The following is a 21,153-nucleotide window of genomic DNA, read 5'->3' on the forward strand; positions in this document are numbered from 1 at the left end:
GGGGGGGTCATATCATATATCCCCATTTAAAAGCATTGATTGTTTTAAAAAGGGGGTTCCAATCATATATCCCCATTCAATAGCATTGATTGTCCTAAAAAGAGGGTCAAATCCAGGAACCCCTGACCCCTGGATCAACCAGTGTTCATGTCTTCTTAGATGCAACACATTTTCTTGTATATATATAAAGAATAGAAAATATGTGGTATATGTCAATGAGGCCAACCAATTGATTGCATGTTTAGGATTATTTCCTGTTTTGGAGTTTTTTACCCCAATTTCATGGTCCACTGATTACAAAAAATGATAGTGCAAGTGGGGCATCCATGTACTATAGACACATTCTTGCAACACACACCTCACTAAAAACAATTGAAATCTAGAAAGGAATAACAATGCACTCTGACTGCATACATATATAGCTACAATGCAATGATATTCATAAAGTAAATAACAAGTATTTTGCTGTGTAACCATTTTGAAAGGTTTAAAAAAAAGTAAAAATATTCAACACTTTTAATTTCAGACAACATTGTACCATGAAATTATGCAGATGTTTACCACTGTCAGTCTGGAAAGTAGTGCACCATACAATGAACATGTAACTGATGAGAAAATTAAAGGCTATAGGTCAGTATCTTAGTGTAGGTCAGGAAATTTAGATGTAAAATAAATAATATAGGTATGTTTGGCTGGAAATGAAAGAAATGGTTAATTGGGAAGAGAGATTGAGAAATTTCAAGGTTTTTAAAGTAAAGATATTTGTTGTGTTTGTACCATTAAAACAGGTATTTTCAGTTTTGTTCAATCTAAAATATTGAAGATTTGTCTTTTATGAACTTTCATATGCATGTAGTTGTTATATGCCAGATTTGACATCCAGTAAAGGTGAAATAGCTCAACATGCCAATATCCTATTTAGTACAGCATTATACATTTTCATGTAAATGTCCTAAATTCAGTTTTAACTAAGAAAGCAATCAAAATTATCACAATCACTGATATTGCCAAAATGTACATTTTATATAAAACATTCTGCCTTTCAGACAAGTATCACCACATGTAATCAATGCCTTTGCCAACATAGCCTCTAACATTCAGGGGGAGAATGATCAATTAGAACTACTTGTCAGGCTGTTAGAACTCTTTGTACAGATGGGGTTAGAGGCTAAGAGAACCAGTGAGAAAGTCTCTGGTGTGATGAAGGCTTCCAGTAGTGCAGGGAACCTGGGTGTACTGATACCAGTTATAGCAGTGGTAAGTTTTTTAGGTGGGATTAAGGCTTCCAGTTGTGCAGGGAACCTGGGTGTACTGATACCAGTTATAGCAGTGGTAAGTTTTTAAGGTGGGATGAAGGCTTCCAGTAGTGCAGGGAACCTGGGTGTACTGATACCAGTTATAGCAGTGGTAAGTTTTTTAGGTGGGATTAAGGCTTCCAGTAGTGCAGGGAACCTTGCATTACTGATGCCAGTCATAGAATATCAGTAGTTATATAAAAAAGAAGATGTGGTATCATTGCCAATTAGACAACTCTTCACAATATACCAAATAACACAGAAATAAACAACTATAGGTCATCATACAGTCTTTAACAATTAGCAAACCCCATATCGCATATTCTGGCTACTATAAAATGCCCTGAAATGACAACTGTGAGACATTTCAAACGAGAAAACTTATAGCCTTATTTGTGCACACAAAATATTTTAACAAAAAAACAAATATGTAACACAGCAACAAACGTCAACTTCTGAATGACAAACTTTAAAAATCAGTTGAAAAGGCTTAACTCATCAGATGGATACAATCTAACGAAAACATAGAGTGGACATGCATCCCAACAACAAAAAGAAAATAAGTATGCATACATATCTGAGAGAACTCACAGTTATATCAACTGCAAGAAAATTGGTCATACATTGTTACATACCTTATTGCACAATCTGATTCAAATACAAATCATAACTCTACTCGTAGCTTACACTGATCTGACGAAGCTATATTCTACTTTCTGTTGCATTTTTGGATCCAGTTTTGTCAAAATCATACGCACCTTCTAATTTGAAGGCAGACATTTCATTAGCTGATTTGATAATAACCAGAACAGAGTGTTGTAAGCTGGCATAGCCAGGATTTCTAAGGGGGGGAGTTTGTTGGACTCACAAACTTGACTTTAACAGTCACAATTCGAACAGAACATTGACTTTAACAGTGCTTATTTTTTTTTCAAGGGGGGTTTGTCCGAACCCCCTGAACCCCCCCTGGCTACAGGTATGGTAAGATCCTTGTAAAGAAAGCATTAACACACGATCTGGATTTTAACCAGATTTTCTTTGCATTATGTCCTACAAATTGAGATGTAAATAGTCATTACTTGAACATTTAAAGGATAGGACTTTGTTAAAATGATATTTCTTTAAAATACAACATAATATGTAACTATTTGTTTTTTTAATCAGTTAATCAGAAGAATGCCAAGGATAACAGATCCCAAGCCTCGTCTACATAAACTATTTATAGATTTCTGGCAGTATTGTGTGGTATTTGCCTTTGCTTCAGATGATTCACGTATGTATTTATTAAACCTTCAGAATGAAAAATTTTGGAGTATGTAAAAATTACCCTTTTGTGTTTTGTATGTTGTTTTTTTTTTAACCAAGATGCCTCCTATCTGACTTGGAATCATCATGAAATTATGAACTTTCATTAATATGATTATGAAAAAAACAACTTTCAATGGATTTAGATATCGATTTTATGATGAAACAGGGAAATGCAACTCGTCTTGGATGATTCAATTGATTTGAGTGAAAATTTGCAACATGATGGTTCTAGTGTGAGATCTTTAAAATTACCAGTATATCTTGCTGACCTATTTTTTTAGACCATTGCTATAGAATTTCAGATTTAGCACACTTTTATAAGTAAAGGTAGCATACCCATATTTGTTCAGATTTTAGGTTTTATTACTTTTGTTTATTTCAAACCAAAGAATCTTGTCATGAAAGTTTTTTTGCAGAAATCTTGCCTTTTTGCAAATTCTGTTAGTTTGGACTTGCATTTTGTAGGAAACTTTTTAATTAATTAATTTTAGGCAGTGTGATAAAGTAACATTTATTGACTGAGATTGCAAGTTTAAACATGATATTTTCAGCATTATGGCCTCCTGAATGGTTTGAAGGTGTCTGTGAGATTGCTGTTACATCTCCTTTCTTGATCTCTAAATCTCATCTGAGATCTGAACTACTCTATAATGTGGCCATGAAGAATGATACAGTTACACAGGTATGAAAATCTCAAATGAGATCTAAGTGCCTGTATTTACATATGGACAGGAAGAATAACAAGGTTGATTAATAATGTGAAAATATGGTGGTGAATCAAAGCTGGGATTTGAACTCCTGTATTAGTTCTTCATGAAAATGACAAAGCAACACATATATGACTACTCAAAGTTCTTAAATTCAATTTTTGATCTAACTTGGGGTTGTAATGACACAGTTTATTAATACAAATTATGTACAAAAATGCTTTTGACTAGTGAAAATGTAGCCTTGAAAAATGACACAAAAAATGAGAAATGCCTCTGTATTCAGTCAGGGGCGTTACTTAAACAAGTTATTTTTTTTAATTACTTCTATAAGTATTTTTTTACTTTAAAAATAATAAAATTACTTAATAGAGTTATTTTAATTTTCAATAGAAACATAGACTAAATGTAGTTTTCATGATTTTAAACAACATTTTATATCATAAAATAAAGAATTTATCAGATTTGAGAGGAGTAGAGAGATAAAGGGTTACTTTGAAAATAATGACAAAAATTTTACTTGAATAATTTATTTGAAACATTTTTGAAAAAAATAGCAATTACACTTATCTAAGGCACATATGTAATTGATTTAGGTTGATTTAGGTTACAAATCATAAAAAAACTTCAGGTCTTAATTATTTCACAAGCATCTATCTATTTATATCAGTCTACCTTCAAGATTTTAAAGGAAAATGATAATTTAATAGTCCCAAGAGACCAATCTTTGACCCTGAAGCGTCGGTATGAAAGATAAGTGCGTCGGAAAGTTAATTAGTGTTTCTGAAGAATTCGTTTTTATATATCAAGGGAAAATAACCAGATAACTGTGAAAATTATTTAAAGCTAGTAAAATCTGTATTCTTGGACACCTATAAAAATAATATTCAGAAAAATAACTCATATAAGTTATATTTAAATTAGCCTCGTTTTCAACATTACTTGTATAGGTAATTTTAATTGTTACTTGTTTAAGTAATGCTCCTGACTGGTATTACTGTAACAGTTTATTTTTCTCAACAAATAGGACAGTTAATTTAAGGAACATTTGTGATAAATTCAAACATGAAAGACATATTTATATTTACTGTTACTTTTTTTTCTCAACAGGCAGAGTTGGTAGACCTAAGGAACAATATTTGTCAGTTATTGGATAACAATGCTGAGATATATTACTTAGTACAGAAGCTACAGTTTACTCAGTGTATTTATCTGTTGTCAGTATATAGGCTGGAAACACTCAGGTATAAAATTATTTAGAAAGACTGTCAGATCTCCTAGAATTTCTTTTTCCTTTGTAAAAATAGATCAACATGTACAGCAATCAAGCAAAAAAGCATAAGGCAAAAGGAAAACTGGAGGTCATTGTAATCTGTTTCACAATATACAAATGGCCACACCATCTGGCAAGAGTATCCAAATCTAGACCTAATTGAGCTTTTAAATTGGAATTAGGATAACAAAATTTCAACTTTTCAAGTACTGTGAATTCAGAAATTATTGTGTGCATTTATTATTGTGATTTTGTAATTTTAGACTTGAATGCAATTTTAATTTTTTTACGATTTTGAGAAAAATCCTGTTTGATTCATATGAAATATTTCAAAATGCGAGTGTAAATTATTGCATTTAGAACTCTCGCATTTTTCGCAATAATACAAACCTCCCAAAAATTTCTGAATTTACAGTAGATAAAATACAAATACATGTTTTTAAATTAATTAATTTTATACATAGATTTATTAGGTATAGGATAGAATAACAAGGATTGTTTTAAACTTCATGTTGTTGTTGTTTTTCTGTTTCAGAGTAGAGTTTTCTAATGATGTTGAATCAGTCCAAGGACTTTACATGTATCTAGAAGAAAGCACAATATTCAAAGACAAAGCTGGTAATTGTAATACCATATGATAATACTACAAACAATACACCTTATCCCTATTTGTCCGCCATTACTGGATATCACACAGGTTCCTGTCAAATTTTGACACCATAAAATAAAATATCTGACACAACAATGAAAAGTGATTCTTGTATGCATCTAAAAGTCAAGTGGCCGGGTCAGCCAGGATTAATGATAAGGTGTATTCTATTTAAAAACAGTTTTAAGATCTCTTGTACCCAAATTTGCTTAGATAGAGTTCAGATCAAAGAGAAAGTATAAGTATTGATCAATATTTTTTATCAGACTTTAAAATATACAAGAGAGGTCAAAGATGCCAAAGTATATTAAAGTGCATAAGTCAATGACACTTTATATTTGTCAATATTTTATATAAAATAAATATTCAAAAAGAAGAAATATCATGTGTTAAAAGTCACACAGAGTTTAATTTACAAATATAGCATAATATAATTGAATTTTTAGTTATCTTTGATTTATATATGATTTTACAGGAATGTGGAATTGCATCAGAGCAGTTGTAGACAAAGCATTTGATAAATTTCTAGAAGCTATGAGTGAAAAGGTAAGAACATAGCACTATTAGAGTTTGGAATTACTGTTCTCTTGTCATCAGATCTCAAACTTGGGTTTACTGTATTGGAATTTAACAAATAAACTTCCCGTGTAAGGAGACCTTTTCTTTGTATATCAAGGTCATATGATGATTACAGTATATTAAAGCATTGCAATGACTTATAAAAGCTTGAAATTTTTTTTTATCAGATTGCTATTTACTCTTCTTGAGCCCCAGTGAGGTATAATGTTTGCCTCATGTTGAAGGCTTCACTACTACTTTTAGAAGAAGAACAGCAATAAAAGCAATGTGTTTACCTTTGTTTCTGTCAGAATTTTTCCTATTTACTCAATACACAAATATTATTTAAACTGAAATGTATTTCAGTCAGATCTGTATATTGCAATTAAATCAAGAAAAATGTAAAGGTATGAAACTTGCAATGACTGAAATATTGATAAATATAAAGACATAATGCAGTTCCCCAAACCAGATATTGTATTGTCATGATTGTATTTTATTGTTTAGCCAAAGACAGAGGCTAAGGAACATGAGTTAGATCTACTAGCACAGTTCTTACTGGTCAAGTTTAATCACATATACAAAAGGATCAGGACAGTAGCTGACATCCACCTCTCTAGACTGGTAGAAAAGTAAGTATATTATATACTGTGGATTCATTAATATTGGTTGGATACCAATTTTGGTGGATTTCGTGGGTACAGGGGAACCACGAATTTAAATGTTCAACAAATTGCAAATTTTCTAAAGGAATGTATGCAGACTTTACCAAAACCACAAAATCAAATATCCACGAATATGCAAGTTTTCCTCAAACCACGAAAATTTGGTATCACCGAAAATAAATGAATCCACAGTATATATATAGTTAATGCAAATGTGGTATTCTTTTCTTAGATTATAGTCAGAGACGTACAGTCAAACCTGTATATAAAAGTTATTTCACTGTTTGGTTGTTCTGTCACTTATGCAACAAACATGTTGATCACACAACTACTGAACAGAGAGACATCATATTTGGTCAGTAGCTTGTAACTGTTGAACACTTTTCAGATCAGTCAGGCATTTATATAGATTAGACCGTTGGGTTTCCCGTTTGAATGGTTTTACACTAGTAACTTTGGGGCCCTTTATAGCTTGTTGTTCGGTGTAAGCCAAGGCTCTGTGTTGAAGGCCTTACATTGACCTATAATGGTTTACTTTTATAAATTGTTATTTGGATGGAAAGTTGTCTCATTGGCACTCACACCACATCTTCCTATATCTATTTTATTGTTTGCAAAAACTTTGATATTTTGAATATATGTTGAATGAACCTGATATTAACAACATACATTTCTCCTCTACATCTAAACAGTAGAATTCACATCTGCTCTTCAAGTATGAGATAAGCAAATGTGATATGATTGCCAATGAGACAACTATTCACATTAATTATAATAATGGTATTGATGACTTATGTTAAAATGCTTCTGATATACAATGTCATACTTTGTATTTAAGGAATGACTGTAATATTTTTTCTGTCTATGAAGAAATAACATAAAAATGTGGTGCACACTGAATAATGCGCATAGCAGGTTATTTAACAGTGTGCACCTCATTTTATATGTTATTTCAAATAGACAGAAAAAATATTACAGTCATTTTTGTCGAGCCTTCGACTTTAGTCGAAAAAGCGAGACTAAGCGATCCTACATTCCGTCGTCAGCGGCGTCCTCAAATATTCACTCTGTGGTTAAAGTTTTTGAAAATTTAATAACTTTCTTAAACTATACTGGATTTCTACTAAACTTGGACAGAAGCTTGTTTATGATCATAAGATAGTATCCAGAAGTAAATTTTGTAAAAATAAAATTCCATTTTTTCTGTATTTTATTTATAATTGGACTTAGTTTTTTCTGCGGGGAAACATTACATTCACTAGGTGGTTAAAGTTTTTAAAATTTGAATATCTTTCTTAAACTATACTGGATTTCTACCAAACTTGGACAGAAGCTTGTTTATGATCATAAGATAGTATCCAGAAGTAAATTTTGTGAAAATAATATTCCATTTTTTCTGAATTTTATTTATAAATGGACTTAGTTTTTCTGCTGGGAAACATTACATTCACTCTGTGGTTAAAGTTTTTAAAATTTGAATATCTTTCTTAAACTATACTGGATTTCTACCAAACTTGGACAGAAGCTTGTTTATGATCATAAGATAGTATCCAGAAGTAAAGTTTGCAAAAATAAACTTCAATTTTTTCTGTTATTTACTTATAAATGGACTTAGTTTTTCTGCTGGGAAACATTACATTCACTTTGTGGTTAAAGTTTTTAAAATTTTAATAATTTTCTTTAACTATCCTGGGTTTGTACCAAACTTGAACAGAAGCTTGTTTATGGTCATAAGATCTAGATAGAATCAAGTAGTAAATTTTGTAAAAATAAATTTGTTTTTTCCGTATTATACTTTTAAATGGACTTAGGTTTTCTGCCAGGAAACAATACATTCACTCTGTGGTTAAATTTTTAAAAAATTTAATGACTTTCTTATACAATTTTAAATTTGTACCAAACTTGGACAGAAGCTTTTTTATGATCAAAAGCTAGTATCTAGAAAGGAAATTTTGTTAATATTTCGTACCTGTGTATCTGTATTTTACTTATAAATGGACTTAGTTTTTCTTCCAGTTACATTTATACAGTCTGGAGTTAAAGTTTTTAAAACATTTATTCCATTCATAAACTATCCTGGATTTTTACTAAACTTGGACAGAAGCTTCTTACAATCAAAAGATAGTATCAAGAGGAATATTTTTATCGATTGTTTTCCTCATTTTTGTTGAGCCTGGGAGTTACAGCAAAGTAGGCGAGACACTAGGTTCCGTGGAACCCTTACAAATTTTGTATAATTTAATTCTAAATTCCATTTTTACCGTTGAAAACCATGAAAAAAATGTTGATAACGTCACGGCCACATGACTTAATTATGTCTATGGGCTGATAACAAAATAACGTCAGCCAATCAGAAGATGCGTTACATCTAAAATTAGATTATTTGAGAATGATGACACTTTGTTTGATAGCATGATGATTAATTTCAGATTTCCCCATTTGTTATGGAGTGGTACTGTATTGAAGACGATGTTGGATATTCTACAGTTACTGTCTAACTCATTAGAAGTGGTAAGATATATAAATGATTCAGACCTACAGATCAACTTCAAATTTGGATGAATTATCATACTATTAGGAAAATCTGAAACGGGGAATTATTATAAATTTCAAGTTTCAATACACCTTATCACTATTTGTTCGCGATTATGTGAAATAACACAGGTTCCCGTAAAATTTTGACGCATAAAACAAAATATCTGACGCCACAATGGAAAAGTGATTGTAGTTTGCGTGAAAAGTTCAAGCGGCCGGGTCAGTCTGGATTAGCGATAAGGTGTATTGTATATTTTATCCAATCTGATCTGCTACATGCTATCAGTTAGAATTTCAATCTGATGTTATTTTCTTACTAGGGTTTACAATTGCATTTGTTTTGCATGAGTTCAATGCAATATATGACTAAACTCATGAATACCAGTCATGCATGATATTTTTTTTAACTATTCAGCATAAATTTTTGTGAAGACAAACTCTATACACACCAACAATTGAACCTTTATTGCTATGAGCTCCTTATTGTAACATATTACTGCATGTACTGTAATGTCTATTTTAACAGGACAACAAAAGAAATGTATATGTATTCAGTTCCCTTCTATTATAGATAATCACTTATATTTTGTTTTTAGATACATTTTTGATGAAAAACGCCATAAATACCAACACTTGAGCCACTTTCTTGTAACAAACTTACTGCAATGCCCACTTTGATAGCATCATGAGCATAACACTAATACATTTATATGTATTGAGTTTATACTATTATAGATAATCACTTACATTTTGTTTTTAGATAGATTTTATTATGATATGCATGTGTATGTGTCAATTATTTCAGGAATGGTACAATGTAAGAATTCTATTGTTAAGTTGTTTTGTTTTTCCTCTTACTTATTTATCACCCATAGTTATTTTCTTCTGTTGATTTTGCTAATAATATAATTGAGTGTGAAAAGAGTAAAAGGTTATAAGGGATTTATTTGGCCATTGTTAGGCTAGATTTTATACATCAAAAGAGTAGATTCGAACACCCACCAACATAGGCCCAATTTTTAGCTAAAATTTCAATTAGGATTTATTGACCATTATCATAATGAATCAAGGCTGAAACATTGTCTCAATAGAAACTCCTTTTGTTAAAAAATCACACATATGAGTGTTCTTTTGATGATAGAATAAATAAATAACACAAACTATGATTTCAATAATTCACTTATTTTGATTTCTGTGGGTTTTAAGAATGGAATAATACAGCACAGCTGTCTACAAGTTTTTTTTTATGTAAAGTGTGTTTTAACAAGTTTAAAATTACTAATCTTACTTGAATATTTAGTTTGTCAAATTCTGTTCTCTATGTATCTTAGCCTAAATGTGTTTGAAATCTGAGCAATTTTGTGAACATGGAGGGGGTCTTATTTTGGGAATAATTGTCAATGCTTTATATCAAAATATTCATTAGCTGATTAAATTGTTTTAAACAATAGGTCTAGAAAGGGTCAAATTACCAAAGAATAAGAAACAATTAGATCTTATACACAATGAAGATAAAAAGAGCAAAAACAAGAGATAAAAATAACTTCCACAATTATGATTATTATTTTGATTAACTCCAGTTGTTTCATGCACATTTTCCTACACAGCACAGTTATAAATGTTCTGCAACTTTCCACTTAATTACATCACCAATTTACAAAGACAATTTTGGGGCCTCAGTGGCTGAGTGGTCTAAGTAGTTACTACTGTAATCACTAGCCAGTCAACACTGAGGTTTTCAGTTTGAACCCCTCTTGTGCAGGTGCACTTGACTCCAATCTTAATTTACTAGGATTGTAAAGGAGAAGGTCCAGTAAGAGCCCTTTTTGGCCTCATAATATAGCAGTTTTACAAAATTGATAAAATGTAAACTTTTAGTTATTTATTGAACAGTAGAGTGCTTCTGCTACATAAATATGGGCTATTTTGAATATACAATGAATATATATCGGGTACTGGCACCTTAAAGTTATGCTAAATTACTGAATTCTTCACAATTTTAGTTAAATTTTATACGGTTTTCGTGTAAAATGAAAGTGGCCTCATTCGTGTTCATCCTTAATATTGAAATGGAAGTTGTATTTTATGATAATACATAACATATATAAATGTTGAGGATGAACACGGATGCAGCTCAGCCACTTTCATTTTTGATAAAAACCATCCGAAAAGTTACATTTTTCGGCATATTTGGTTGATTTTTCATATTTGAACTTGAATCGGATTGTTTTTGATGACTAAATCAGTTCAAATCTTTCACATAAACTAATTGATTCAAATGCAATAGACACTTAAGTGTTTGAAAAATGGTCAAAATCTTTTGTCAGATGAACCTGAAATTTGAGGCCAAAATCTGTCCTTACCGGACCTACTCCTTTTCCTATCTAAGGTCAGTGGTTTTCTCAAGCACTCCAGCTGCCTCCACCAATAAAAACTGGTAGCCATAAAATAGCCTAAATAAGGTGCTTAAAAGTGGCGTTAAAACTTTAAAAATCAAATCAAAGACAATTTTATCAGTATAATTTAACTTAAAAGACTCTTTAAGTAGCAGTGTAGTGAATATGATACCTATATATATAATATAACAGAGGATAATTCATCTCATTATGAAAGTTTTATAGTTAATCTTTTATTCTCAAAATATATATAGCCTCTAATCTATAAATACATGTATATCTTTAAAATAACCCAGCTCATTTAAAGAGTAAAGTACTAAATACCTTAACACTATGTTTCTTGAGAAATTCTGTTTCAAAACACTCAGACTATAACGAATCTGCATTTTCATTTTGTTTTCAGGATTATCATGTGGTATATAAAACTTTACTCAGTTAGCAATTAAATTTTAATTTTTTTTGTTTGTTATTTTTTGTTAGTTATTTTCTGTTGGTTTATTTTAAATTCAAGATTGGTCTTAACCATGTACTTCAATGAAGATGAAACTGAACATTGGTGAATGATGAAATTGGTTTTTCGTTCATCAGAATTCAGTGTCTAAATTACAAGATCAATTCCTGGATATCCTTAAATCCTTTTCAATATATACATTATAGTTTGTTGAAGGGTGATTTATTATTAGTCATTTAATGTTTGTTTGATTGGTTTGAACTTTTCATAAAGTAACACTAGCTATTATAATAAAATTGCTGATGACGAAAGTCACAATTAATTTTCTACATATTGCTGTTTCAAAGAGAAGTTAAAGTTTAACGTTAAAGTTTAAATAATTCTTAGTTCCTAAGTAAATTGAAGCCTTCAATGGTTAAGAAATTTAAGATAATGAACAATATGGTTTCTATTTCTCAATCATAAATTTTCATTACTTATATACCAATAAATAGAAATTTTTAAGTGCATATCCTGCAACTAAGATATATTTACCTGTAAAGTAAACATATTAAAAAACTGATTCATTTGAACTTAAAATTACAAAGAAGCCAAAGAGTTAACTCCCCTTTGAACGAGCTCTTTATGCTTGATTCTAATGTATATAGATTTTGTAAAGCTTACCTAGTTGTCTATATTTGCTACAGTATGAGATATAATTATGTCAGTTATAAGCAGTGATTTCCTGTTTTTGTAGGATCCCAATGAAGAAGCCCCAGAGTTTGATGTTCCTGGAACTCCTTTCAACTTTCGAGTCAGAGATAACCTGGCAGACAGAGAGGTAATGTTTAATAAGTGATTTGAGTAATAAGACACTTATTATAAAATTCTTTTGTAGGAACTGATGCATCAGCTACAATTTCTTGTGTTTAAGGCCCGTTGGTAGCCATGGGCTGTTTTCTGCTCTTTTGTTGGGTAAATGTCTCTGTGACACAATCCCTGTTTCCATTCTCTATTTTCATAATTAGTTAAATTCAGACTCAGTAATAAAGCATTAAAAATGTATAAATATGGCTATTTCTAATTATAGTTAATATGTAAAATTGTTACAGGCTTAAACTTGGTACTATTTTAAAGTACATGCAGTGTTTTCAGTGTTAAACTAGGTTCAGAAAAGCTAGAAAATAAGAAAGGTACTGTAAATCAGGAGTATCATAATAAGAAAAAAAATGACATTTTGAATTAGATACATATATCTGTATGCAGATTTTCCTGACGTTTAAATAATAATTGTAGGCAATAATTTCTGAATTTGTAGAATTTACTTTAGGTTGATTGTAGTGGTTAAAAATCATCAGACATCTCTTAGGCCTGTAGTTTTCATGTCACATTTCTTGATAAAAACATGTTTAACTTATAACTGTACTTGTTATTTCACAGAGCACGGTTAAGGACTTCGCTGCCTACAGTAAGGAGTTATTGAAAGAGTCAATGAAGTGGGCTCCAAACACTACAAAGTCTCACCTGGCCCAATACTTACATGAAGTAGAAAAGTCCACAGAGGGACTAAAACAACACACTGGTGTGGCTCTAGCCATGGAAAGTGTACATACTTACGCTGGGTATAACAGAACGGCTTCACCTTTAGCTGTAAGTAATGAAGTCATAGTATAGGTCTAAAACAACACACTGGTGTGGCTCTAGCCATGGAAAGTGTACATACTTATGCTGGATACAATAGGACGGCTTCACCTTTGGCTGTAAGTAAATGTGTCACTGCATGTAACTACTCATGTGTCTCATTACTAGAAATATTCTAAAGGCTTTTTGAAAAATTGCTTGTTCTTGTTATTCAGATTGTTGAGGTTGAACAGCTCGTCAGAGGTTATTTTAATTTAGGTCACTTTGCTGGTAAGCTCCTCCAGTAAAAATTTTATAACAAATCCTAACTATATTTTGATAGTTCTTGTAATAATAGATACATATAGTGTTGACAACTTCCAAGAAAATCTAAAGATTATGTTGTGAAATAAATAGAGAACACTACTTTTTATTTTAAAGATTTAAACTGTCCTAGCTTGAGTAAATTTATGTTATTATACCCCCGCTTTAAAAAAGGGTGGGTATACTGTTTAACCTCTGTCTGTCCTTCTGTCAGTCAGTCCGTCCGTCCCATGAATATTTTTTGTCGCATTTTTCTCAGGGACTACAATACAAGGATTTCTGAAATTTGGTTTCAAGGTTTATCTAAGTCAGCTATACCGTGTGATGCAATTTCAGATTGATCACTTGACAACTTCCTGTTTACCAAACACTTGTATGATTTTACACATGATAGCCAAGTTGAAAATTTTCGTCACATTTTTCTCCGGAACTACAATACAAGGATTTCTGAAATTTGGTTTCAGGATATATAGAAGTCAGCTATACCGTGTGATGCGTTTTCAGATTCATCACTCGACAACTGTCTGTTAACCGAACACTTGCATATTTTCACACTATTAATATTATCCGGTGGGGGTATCATCAGTGAGCAGTAGCTCGCAGTTTCACTTGTTTAAAATTGTATTCTCAAACATGAGTATGAGTTTTATACAATATCAACTGCAAATAGTTTATGAAGTCTTATTTATGGCCATTTAAAGGGTACTATTCAGAAATATATCAGAACTGTCTCAGTTAACCTTTTTAGTTTCATTACCATATATTTCATATATCTATTTATTTGTTTTGCAGTCTTCAACTTTAGAAAGAAGGCCAAATAGTGTGACGAAGGACAGTTCTAGTTTTATGGCCAATCTCAATCTTAGAAGTAGATATACTGGAGAGGTATGGTTTAATATTGCACCAAAAAATCACATAAAAGGGCATTAATTGTTGTTTTAAAAATGCATTTCTTCATATGAAAAAATGTTGCATATTGATTTTGTGGAATGCAAGAATCTGAAAGATCTGAAGTAATATGTGTTAGCCCTTCCACATATTTGATGGGAAAAAAATCATATGCTCAATACTTGGGTTCCATTGAGAAATATAGAGACAACTATTTTATTTTGCATATATTATTCCAAAAAATTCTAGTTTAAAAGTTATAATATGTAATGAATGACTATTATTTGAACCTGTAGGTTGCTGGAATGAAAGCTATTTGTAAGGATGATCAGCTTGCTCAGTTATTGTATGGAGAGTTGGAGAAGGCTATAAAGAAACAGGGTAAGTAACTACATGTCAGACAAAACAGATTCATTGTTCAGATATTTTATTAGAATGTTTAGTGACAGGAATAAAAGGAGATATGAGCTATACATGAGACAGCAACCTACATCCACACAACATAAAAGTCATATGTGTACAGTCTTTTAAAAGATTTTTATTCATTCATGTATAGGGAAATCAATTTTAAAGGGAGGTCTTTAGTAGACCGAAAAGCCTTTGAAACTAAAAAGTAGATGACCGTTTCATGCTTTGACCAGCCAGACTTTTACCGGACATTATACAAATGACCGGAATATATGACCGTTTTGGAAGCCTTGGTCTTTACATTGTTGTAGGAAAAAAATAGAAGGTGGCTTAAGTTAAGACAACCTCCCCAAGTCACAATGGGCAATGCTAAAACATACCAAGGAGAACGAGTTTTTATTGTCGATAATTAGTAAAAGAAGATATTATGAGATGAGTGAAAACAGTTATGGCTAGCAATGTTTTGCAAGATGTCAGTGCATGTATATCATTTAATTGTTACATCTTTTTACTGAGTATTTTTTTAATTTCAGAGGATGAAGCAATTATACAAGGATTGTTTAGGATCTGTGCTTTCTTAGTCAACAGTAAAGGTATTTCATTTATTGATATTTTTCTTACTTGACCTTTCTTTATCTGACAATCAATTTCATGTTTGACCCTCCAATAAAACTACAGTAAATTTATTTATAAAAATCATTACTTATCGAATATCATGTCTTAGTGTCAATCATTTTAAATGTAGATTGAATTTTTGATTTTAATACATTATTAAATTTCAATGAAGACAAAAATATAGTTCACCCTAGATTTTTCCATTTTTGTTTAGAATACATTTTGACTTACACAAACCAATATAACAAAGAAAATTGAAAACTGAATATTGATGGAATCTTTGTTCCAGACATTTTGACCTTTGGGCTAATGTCTGTTAGTTTCTAAATTATCATTTCGGACGGAACAGGGATTCCTTTAAAAATATTCAAGTAAAAACAAGAATGTGTTCACAATTATATTAGTATATAGATACATGTATTATCATGTATTTATGAAATTTTATATTTTATATTTATATTTATATTTATATTTGTACAGATTGTCACAGACATTTACTACATTCCCTTTGTTGGACCCCAGTCAGACAGTTTACAACTAAGGCCATGGAAGCTGCCGTCTCATGCTGGGAGTGGTTACTGGCAGCTAGGAGAGACCTTAATATTGAGGTATAAAAAAACTAGCTCCTGAAAGAGAACTGAAATACTAAGCTCAATACAGGAACACTCCAACGAATTATTTTTCTGCTCAAGCAAAAGTAAACAAGGACATTAACTGTAACCATTGACTGTCCTTTTATCCTTCATTCCTTTCCATTCTCGTTTCCCAAATGTAACTTAAGTTTGTCTCATCTAAAACTTATATACAACACTAAGTACCACAACAGACAGTCTGAATTCAAATTTGGTTTGTGAGTCATAACTGTTCTAGAGTCGTGCCCCTTTTTAACTTGGAAAATTGCAAAGTTTAGCATAGGCATTCTTGACACATCCTTCTTTTATTTTTATCTGCACTTTGCATGTTTTTATTGTGTTTTTGATTTAAAAAAAAAAAATTTGATAAGTAAGCAAAAGATGGGAAACATTTGTGTGCATGGTAAAACCCAATCATTATTTATCATTTATAAGTGGGGTTAATGATATAAAATGATTATGTGTGAGAGACACTGGGAAATATCATACTAAATAAGCTGCTTAAAAAGTGTTTGTATTTAAAAAAAAAAAAAAAATTCTATGTGTTCTAGTTTTTCTGTGAGATGGCAGCTGCCTGGCAGGTGACCATTGACAAGAAGTTAGGTATATTCAGAGAAGACAGACCAGAGGTGGACCCACTAGCTAAGACAGAGAATGATACCATTGGGCCTCATCCTCCTGTTGTTGGACCTCATCAGTTATGGACCCAGGTTTGTTAATTGCTTATTGAAGAATAATTTTTATAAAAAAAACAACAGATCAAAAAAAATTTGAGAGGATGGGTTGGAATCATATATATGTGGGAGCTTAATATAAAGTGAAGGCAATATATACCAAAGGGACATTCAAACACACAGATCACAAACAACAGAAAATTCCATGGCTATGAAAGAATAAAACACCAAAATGCAAACAATATTTTACAAAATACAACATAGAAAACTAAAAACTACGCAACACAAACCCCACCAAAACCAGGGGAAATTGAAAGGACAAAAGACTATGAGAGAAAATCATAATTTTTGCAAGTGATAGACAACTTCCTGGCAATAACCTATCCACCTAACGATCATCACAATCCCACCTACCATGCCTTGTTTTATCCTTTGTTTGCTTTATTGTCATCAATTAGCTTCAGCAGTAAACAAATAGGTAATTTGTTGATAATTTGATAATGAGGGTCGGTTGAAAACAAAACTTTACGACAAAAGAGATAATTTCAGCTTTGTTTATTCTCTAGTTTTCTATGATGTGTCATGTGTTCTATTGTTTTTCTGTTTGTCTTTTTCATTTTTAGCCAGAAAATGTCAGTTTATTTTAGATTTATGAGTTTGACTGTCCCTTTGGTATCTTTCGTCCCTCTTTGATAACTTTACAAATAAACAAACACTAGATTTTTTTTTAAAAACAATGCATCATGGTAGAAGGAAAATTAAGCCGTTTGAAGAAAATTTCTTTTTGGATGTCCAGTTATTAGAGTAATTGACCTATTAAACTGGCAAAATTTGTATATTGTTATTATCAATATTTCAGTTTCTGTTTGAGAGGATAGAGATAGCCAAGTATTGTAGTAATGATCAAGTAAGCATCCTGACAGGTCTTCTCAATAAATCATTGTCTATAACTGTTGGCAGAAATCCACCAATGATATCTAGACATCTGTCAGCTGTTGGTCCTAGGATACGGTGAGTATATACAGAACTTTTAGATTAAGACAGAATTCAAAATTGGAGTAGAACTAAAATCTTTGTTGAAAGCTTGAAGTAAAAAATGTTAATAAAATAAGCATTTTACAATGGCAAGACTTTAAACAAACTAGTATAAAATTGATTATTTATTGGTATGAATGGCTTTTGTTTCTTGTAGTTTCCTATTAGAAAAGGAGAACATTTTTTTTTATCAAGAATGTACAAACATTGCTCAACAAACTGAAGACTGAGCAAAATAGACCCAACCAAAAAAAATAAAATGGGATGATCTCAAGTGATCAGAAAGGGATTGATAACCCTCAAAATTGTTTTAATTTGTTTCTCGAAAATCTTAATTATAGATACATTGTAAAATAATGAAGTTGCAAATTTCAAATGAAATGCCTATTGTAAACACTTTCTATATTATTTACAGGATGTTATGTATGGGTCTATCTATTCTACAAGGAGATACATTGCCAAACACAACCAGTAAAACTGTACTCAGAGAAAGGGTGTACGCATCAGCACTGGATTACTTTGCGTAAGTTGTACAATTGTATGCCCCTTTATGGGAATTATGTTTTCTGGTCTGTTAGTCTGTTTATCCTTCAGTTTGTTCATTCGTCGATTCACCTTTCCCACTTCAAGAAAAAGTTTTTGGTCGCGGTAGTGTTTGATGAAGTTGAAGTTGTAACTTAGTACACAAGTTTCCTATGATATGATCTTCCTAAATCTAATGCCAAATTAGAAATTTTACCCCATTTTTATGGTCCACTGAACATAGAAAATGATAGTGCCGATGGGGCATCCGTGTACTAGGAACACATTCTTGTTCTCATCAGTGAAATAAAATGTTGATACTTGAAAGGAATGAATTCTGTGAACATTCAAATTCAAACTAGTAGAATAAAAAATGCTTGACTCTTTAAAATCACTGCCAATCTGATTTGTGTATAAAAACTTCCATGTTCATGGAGAAAATGATATATTAGTTAAATTTTTCAACATTGATATCATTATATCCAAATAAATGCAAAACATAACAGAACTGTTCTATATAACAACAAAAACTTGAAAGTTTTATTTATAACTGAGATGAATTAATTGATTTGCTGATTGTTTAACATACAGTATAATGTTTATAATAGCCAGTCAAGGTCGTTAAAAACTTCCATTTGTTGTTGTGTAATGTTTACAAATATTACATTTATATTCAGTATTCAGGATGAAAACTCAACCCCCCTTTTTTTTGGATGATCAATGTATTTGAATGGGGACGTATAGTTAGAACCCCACCCCCCCTGTGGCTGGATCCGCCCCTTGAACTTACAACCCTATTTTTGTACTAGTCTGACACATTTAGACATCTTAACATTAACACATTTTACCCAACTAAGACTTGATTGTTCAAAATATTTGTTATAAGTGTGGTAGGAATGGTGATTTTACTGTGTTAGAGAATACAGGGAAATGCATGTATGTTGAGAATTTTTATACCACCATATCTAGATGTTTTGAGCAAACCTTTGCGTATATGTCTTTGTGTCTCATGTGAATGTATAATATGGATGATCATATGTAAAAATGCATGCTTATATGAAATGATGATGTACACATATTTCAAACCATTATGGGCTCTTTAAAGATACTGTCTGTTAACTGCCAGGGTCTGGGTGATTTATCTAAAAGGAGGGATGTATTTAGTTTTCTAAAATCTGGAAACCATAACATTTATTGTCTTCAAGACACTCATTTCACAGTGGATAAAGAAAATAGTATAAGAACGTTATGGGGATATGAATGCTACTTTTCATCCTTTTCTTCAAATTCAAGAGGTGTAGCTATTATGTTTAAAAATAATTTTGAGTGGGAAGTACTTAAAGAAAAAAGGGACATTGATGGAAACTACTTAGCTTTGGATTTGGTTGTAGATAAAGTCCGTTTTACTCTCATAACTATATATGGCCCAAACACTGACAGTCCATTTTTTTATGAGCATATTATGTCAATTATTGATGATTTTGAAAATGAGTGTTTTATTATCTGTGGAGATTTTAATCTTGTGTTAAATCCAAATTTAGATTGTTATAATTATTTACACATAAATAATCCTAATGCTAGAGACAAACTATTAGAATTGATTGACGATAGATCTCTAGTTGACCCCTTTAGGGAACTTTTTCCTGACCTGTGTAGATACACTTGGAGAAAAAAATCACCTTTTAAACAAGCTAGGCTTGATTTTTTCTTATTTTCTGAAAACATTTTGTCGTTTTTGAAAAATTGCTGTGTAGAACCCAGTTACCGATCGGATCATTCTAGAATTATTCTAGAACTTGAATTGAATCCATTCATTAGGGGGAAAGGTTTATGGAAGTTCAATAATTCTTTGTTGTATGATGCTGACTATGTTAATGTTACCAAGGAAAAAATTTTGGATGTAAAAAAACAGTATGCAGCCTTGGTATATAATTTTGACAATATTAATGAAGTGAATAATAATGATCTTCATTTTACAATTAACAGTCAGTTGTTTTTGGAAACTCTATTAATGGAGGTGAGGGGCAAAACTATCTCATACTCTAGCTTCAAAAAGAAGGAAAGAGAGAGAAGGGAAAAAACTTTAAAAGATGACATTAATATTTTAGAAGAAAATGTAAACTCAGGTTCTATACAGCAATTGGAAGACAAAAAAAATGAACTAGAAAAATTCAGAAAGGAAAAAATGCATGGTAAAATAGTTCGATCTAGAATACAGTGGATAGAAGAGGGAGAAAAACCCACAAGTTATTTTTGTGGACTTGAATCTAAGAATTTTACCAGCAAGATTATTCCAAAGGTTGAAAAAGAAAATGGTGATATTGTAACTAACCAAAAAGAAATACTTAAACAGGTTAAAATATTTTATGAAAATTTGTACAAAAACAGAGATGTTGAATGTTGTAAACCTAAAGATATTGAAAATAGTCTACAAAATGTAAATGTTAGAAAGTTATCTTTGGATGAACAAGATAAACTAGAAGGTGAAATATCAGTTCAGGAAGCTGGTGAAACTTTAAAAAGAATGAAAAGCAATAAAACGCCTGGATCAGATGGTTTTTCAAGTGAATTTTTTAAATTCTTCTGGCCTGACTTAAAAATTTTTGTTGTAAGATCCTT

The 21,153-nt window shown here is 31.2% G+C and overlaps 1 protein-coding gene across 1 annotated transcript in view; it reads left to right on the forward strand.

The window, feature by feature from the left end:
• LOC134680619 (phosphatidylinositol 4-kinase alpha-like) overlaps positions 1-21,153 on the forward strand; it is a 70,306-nt gene that overhangs the window by 24,864 nt on the left and 24,289 nt on the right. The window contains exons 16-33 of the mRNA XM_063539731.1: positions 527-630; positions 1,047-1,257; positions 2,460-2,568; positions 3,155-3,285; positions 4,421-4,554; positions 5,119-5,201; positions 5,708-5,778; positions 6,298-6,422; positions 8,885-8,966; positions 12,574-12,657; positions 13,257-13,466; positions 14,553-14,645; positions 14,945-15,029; positions 15,590-15,649; positions 16,152-16,279; positions 16,855-17,013; positions 17,837-17,988; positions 18,428-18,535. Of these exons, the coding sequence (XP_063395801.1) occupies positions 527-630; positions 1,047-1,257; positions 2,460-2,568; positions 3,155-3,285; positions 4,421-4,554; positions 5,119-5,201; positions 5,708-5,778; positions 6,298-6,422; positions 8,885-8,966; positions 12,574-12,657; positions 13,257-13,466; positions 14,553-14,645; positions 14,945-15,029; positions 15,590-15,649; positions 16,152-16,279; positions 16,855-17,013; positions 17,837-17,988; positions 18,428-18,535 (2,129 nt within the window). The remainder of the gene's footprint in view (positions 1-526; positions 631-1,046; positions 1,258-2,459; positions 2,569-3,154; positions 3,286-4,420; positions 4,555-5,118; positions 5,202-5,707; positions 5,779-6,297; positions 6,423-8,884; positions 8,967-12,573; positions 12,658-13,256; positions 13,467-14,552; positions 14,646-14,944; positions 15,030-15,589; positions 15,650-16,151; positions 16,280-16,854; positions 17,014-17,836; positions 17,989-18,427; positions 18,536-21,153) is intronic.

This window comes from Mytilus trossulus, chromosome 8 (assembly GCF_036588685.1).
Source record: "Mytilus trossulus isolate FHL-02 chromosome 8, PNRI_Mtr1.1.1.hap1, whole genome shotgun sequence".
Taxonomy (NCBI): Eukaryota; Metazoa; Mollusca; class Bivalvia; order Mytilida; family Mytilidae; genus Mytilus; species Mytilus trossulus.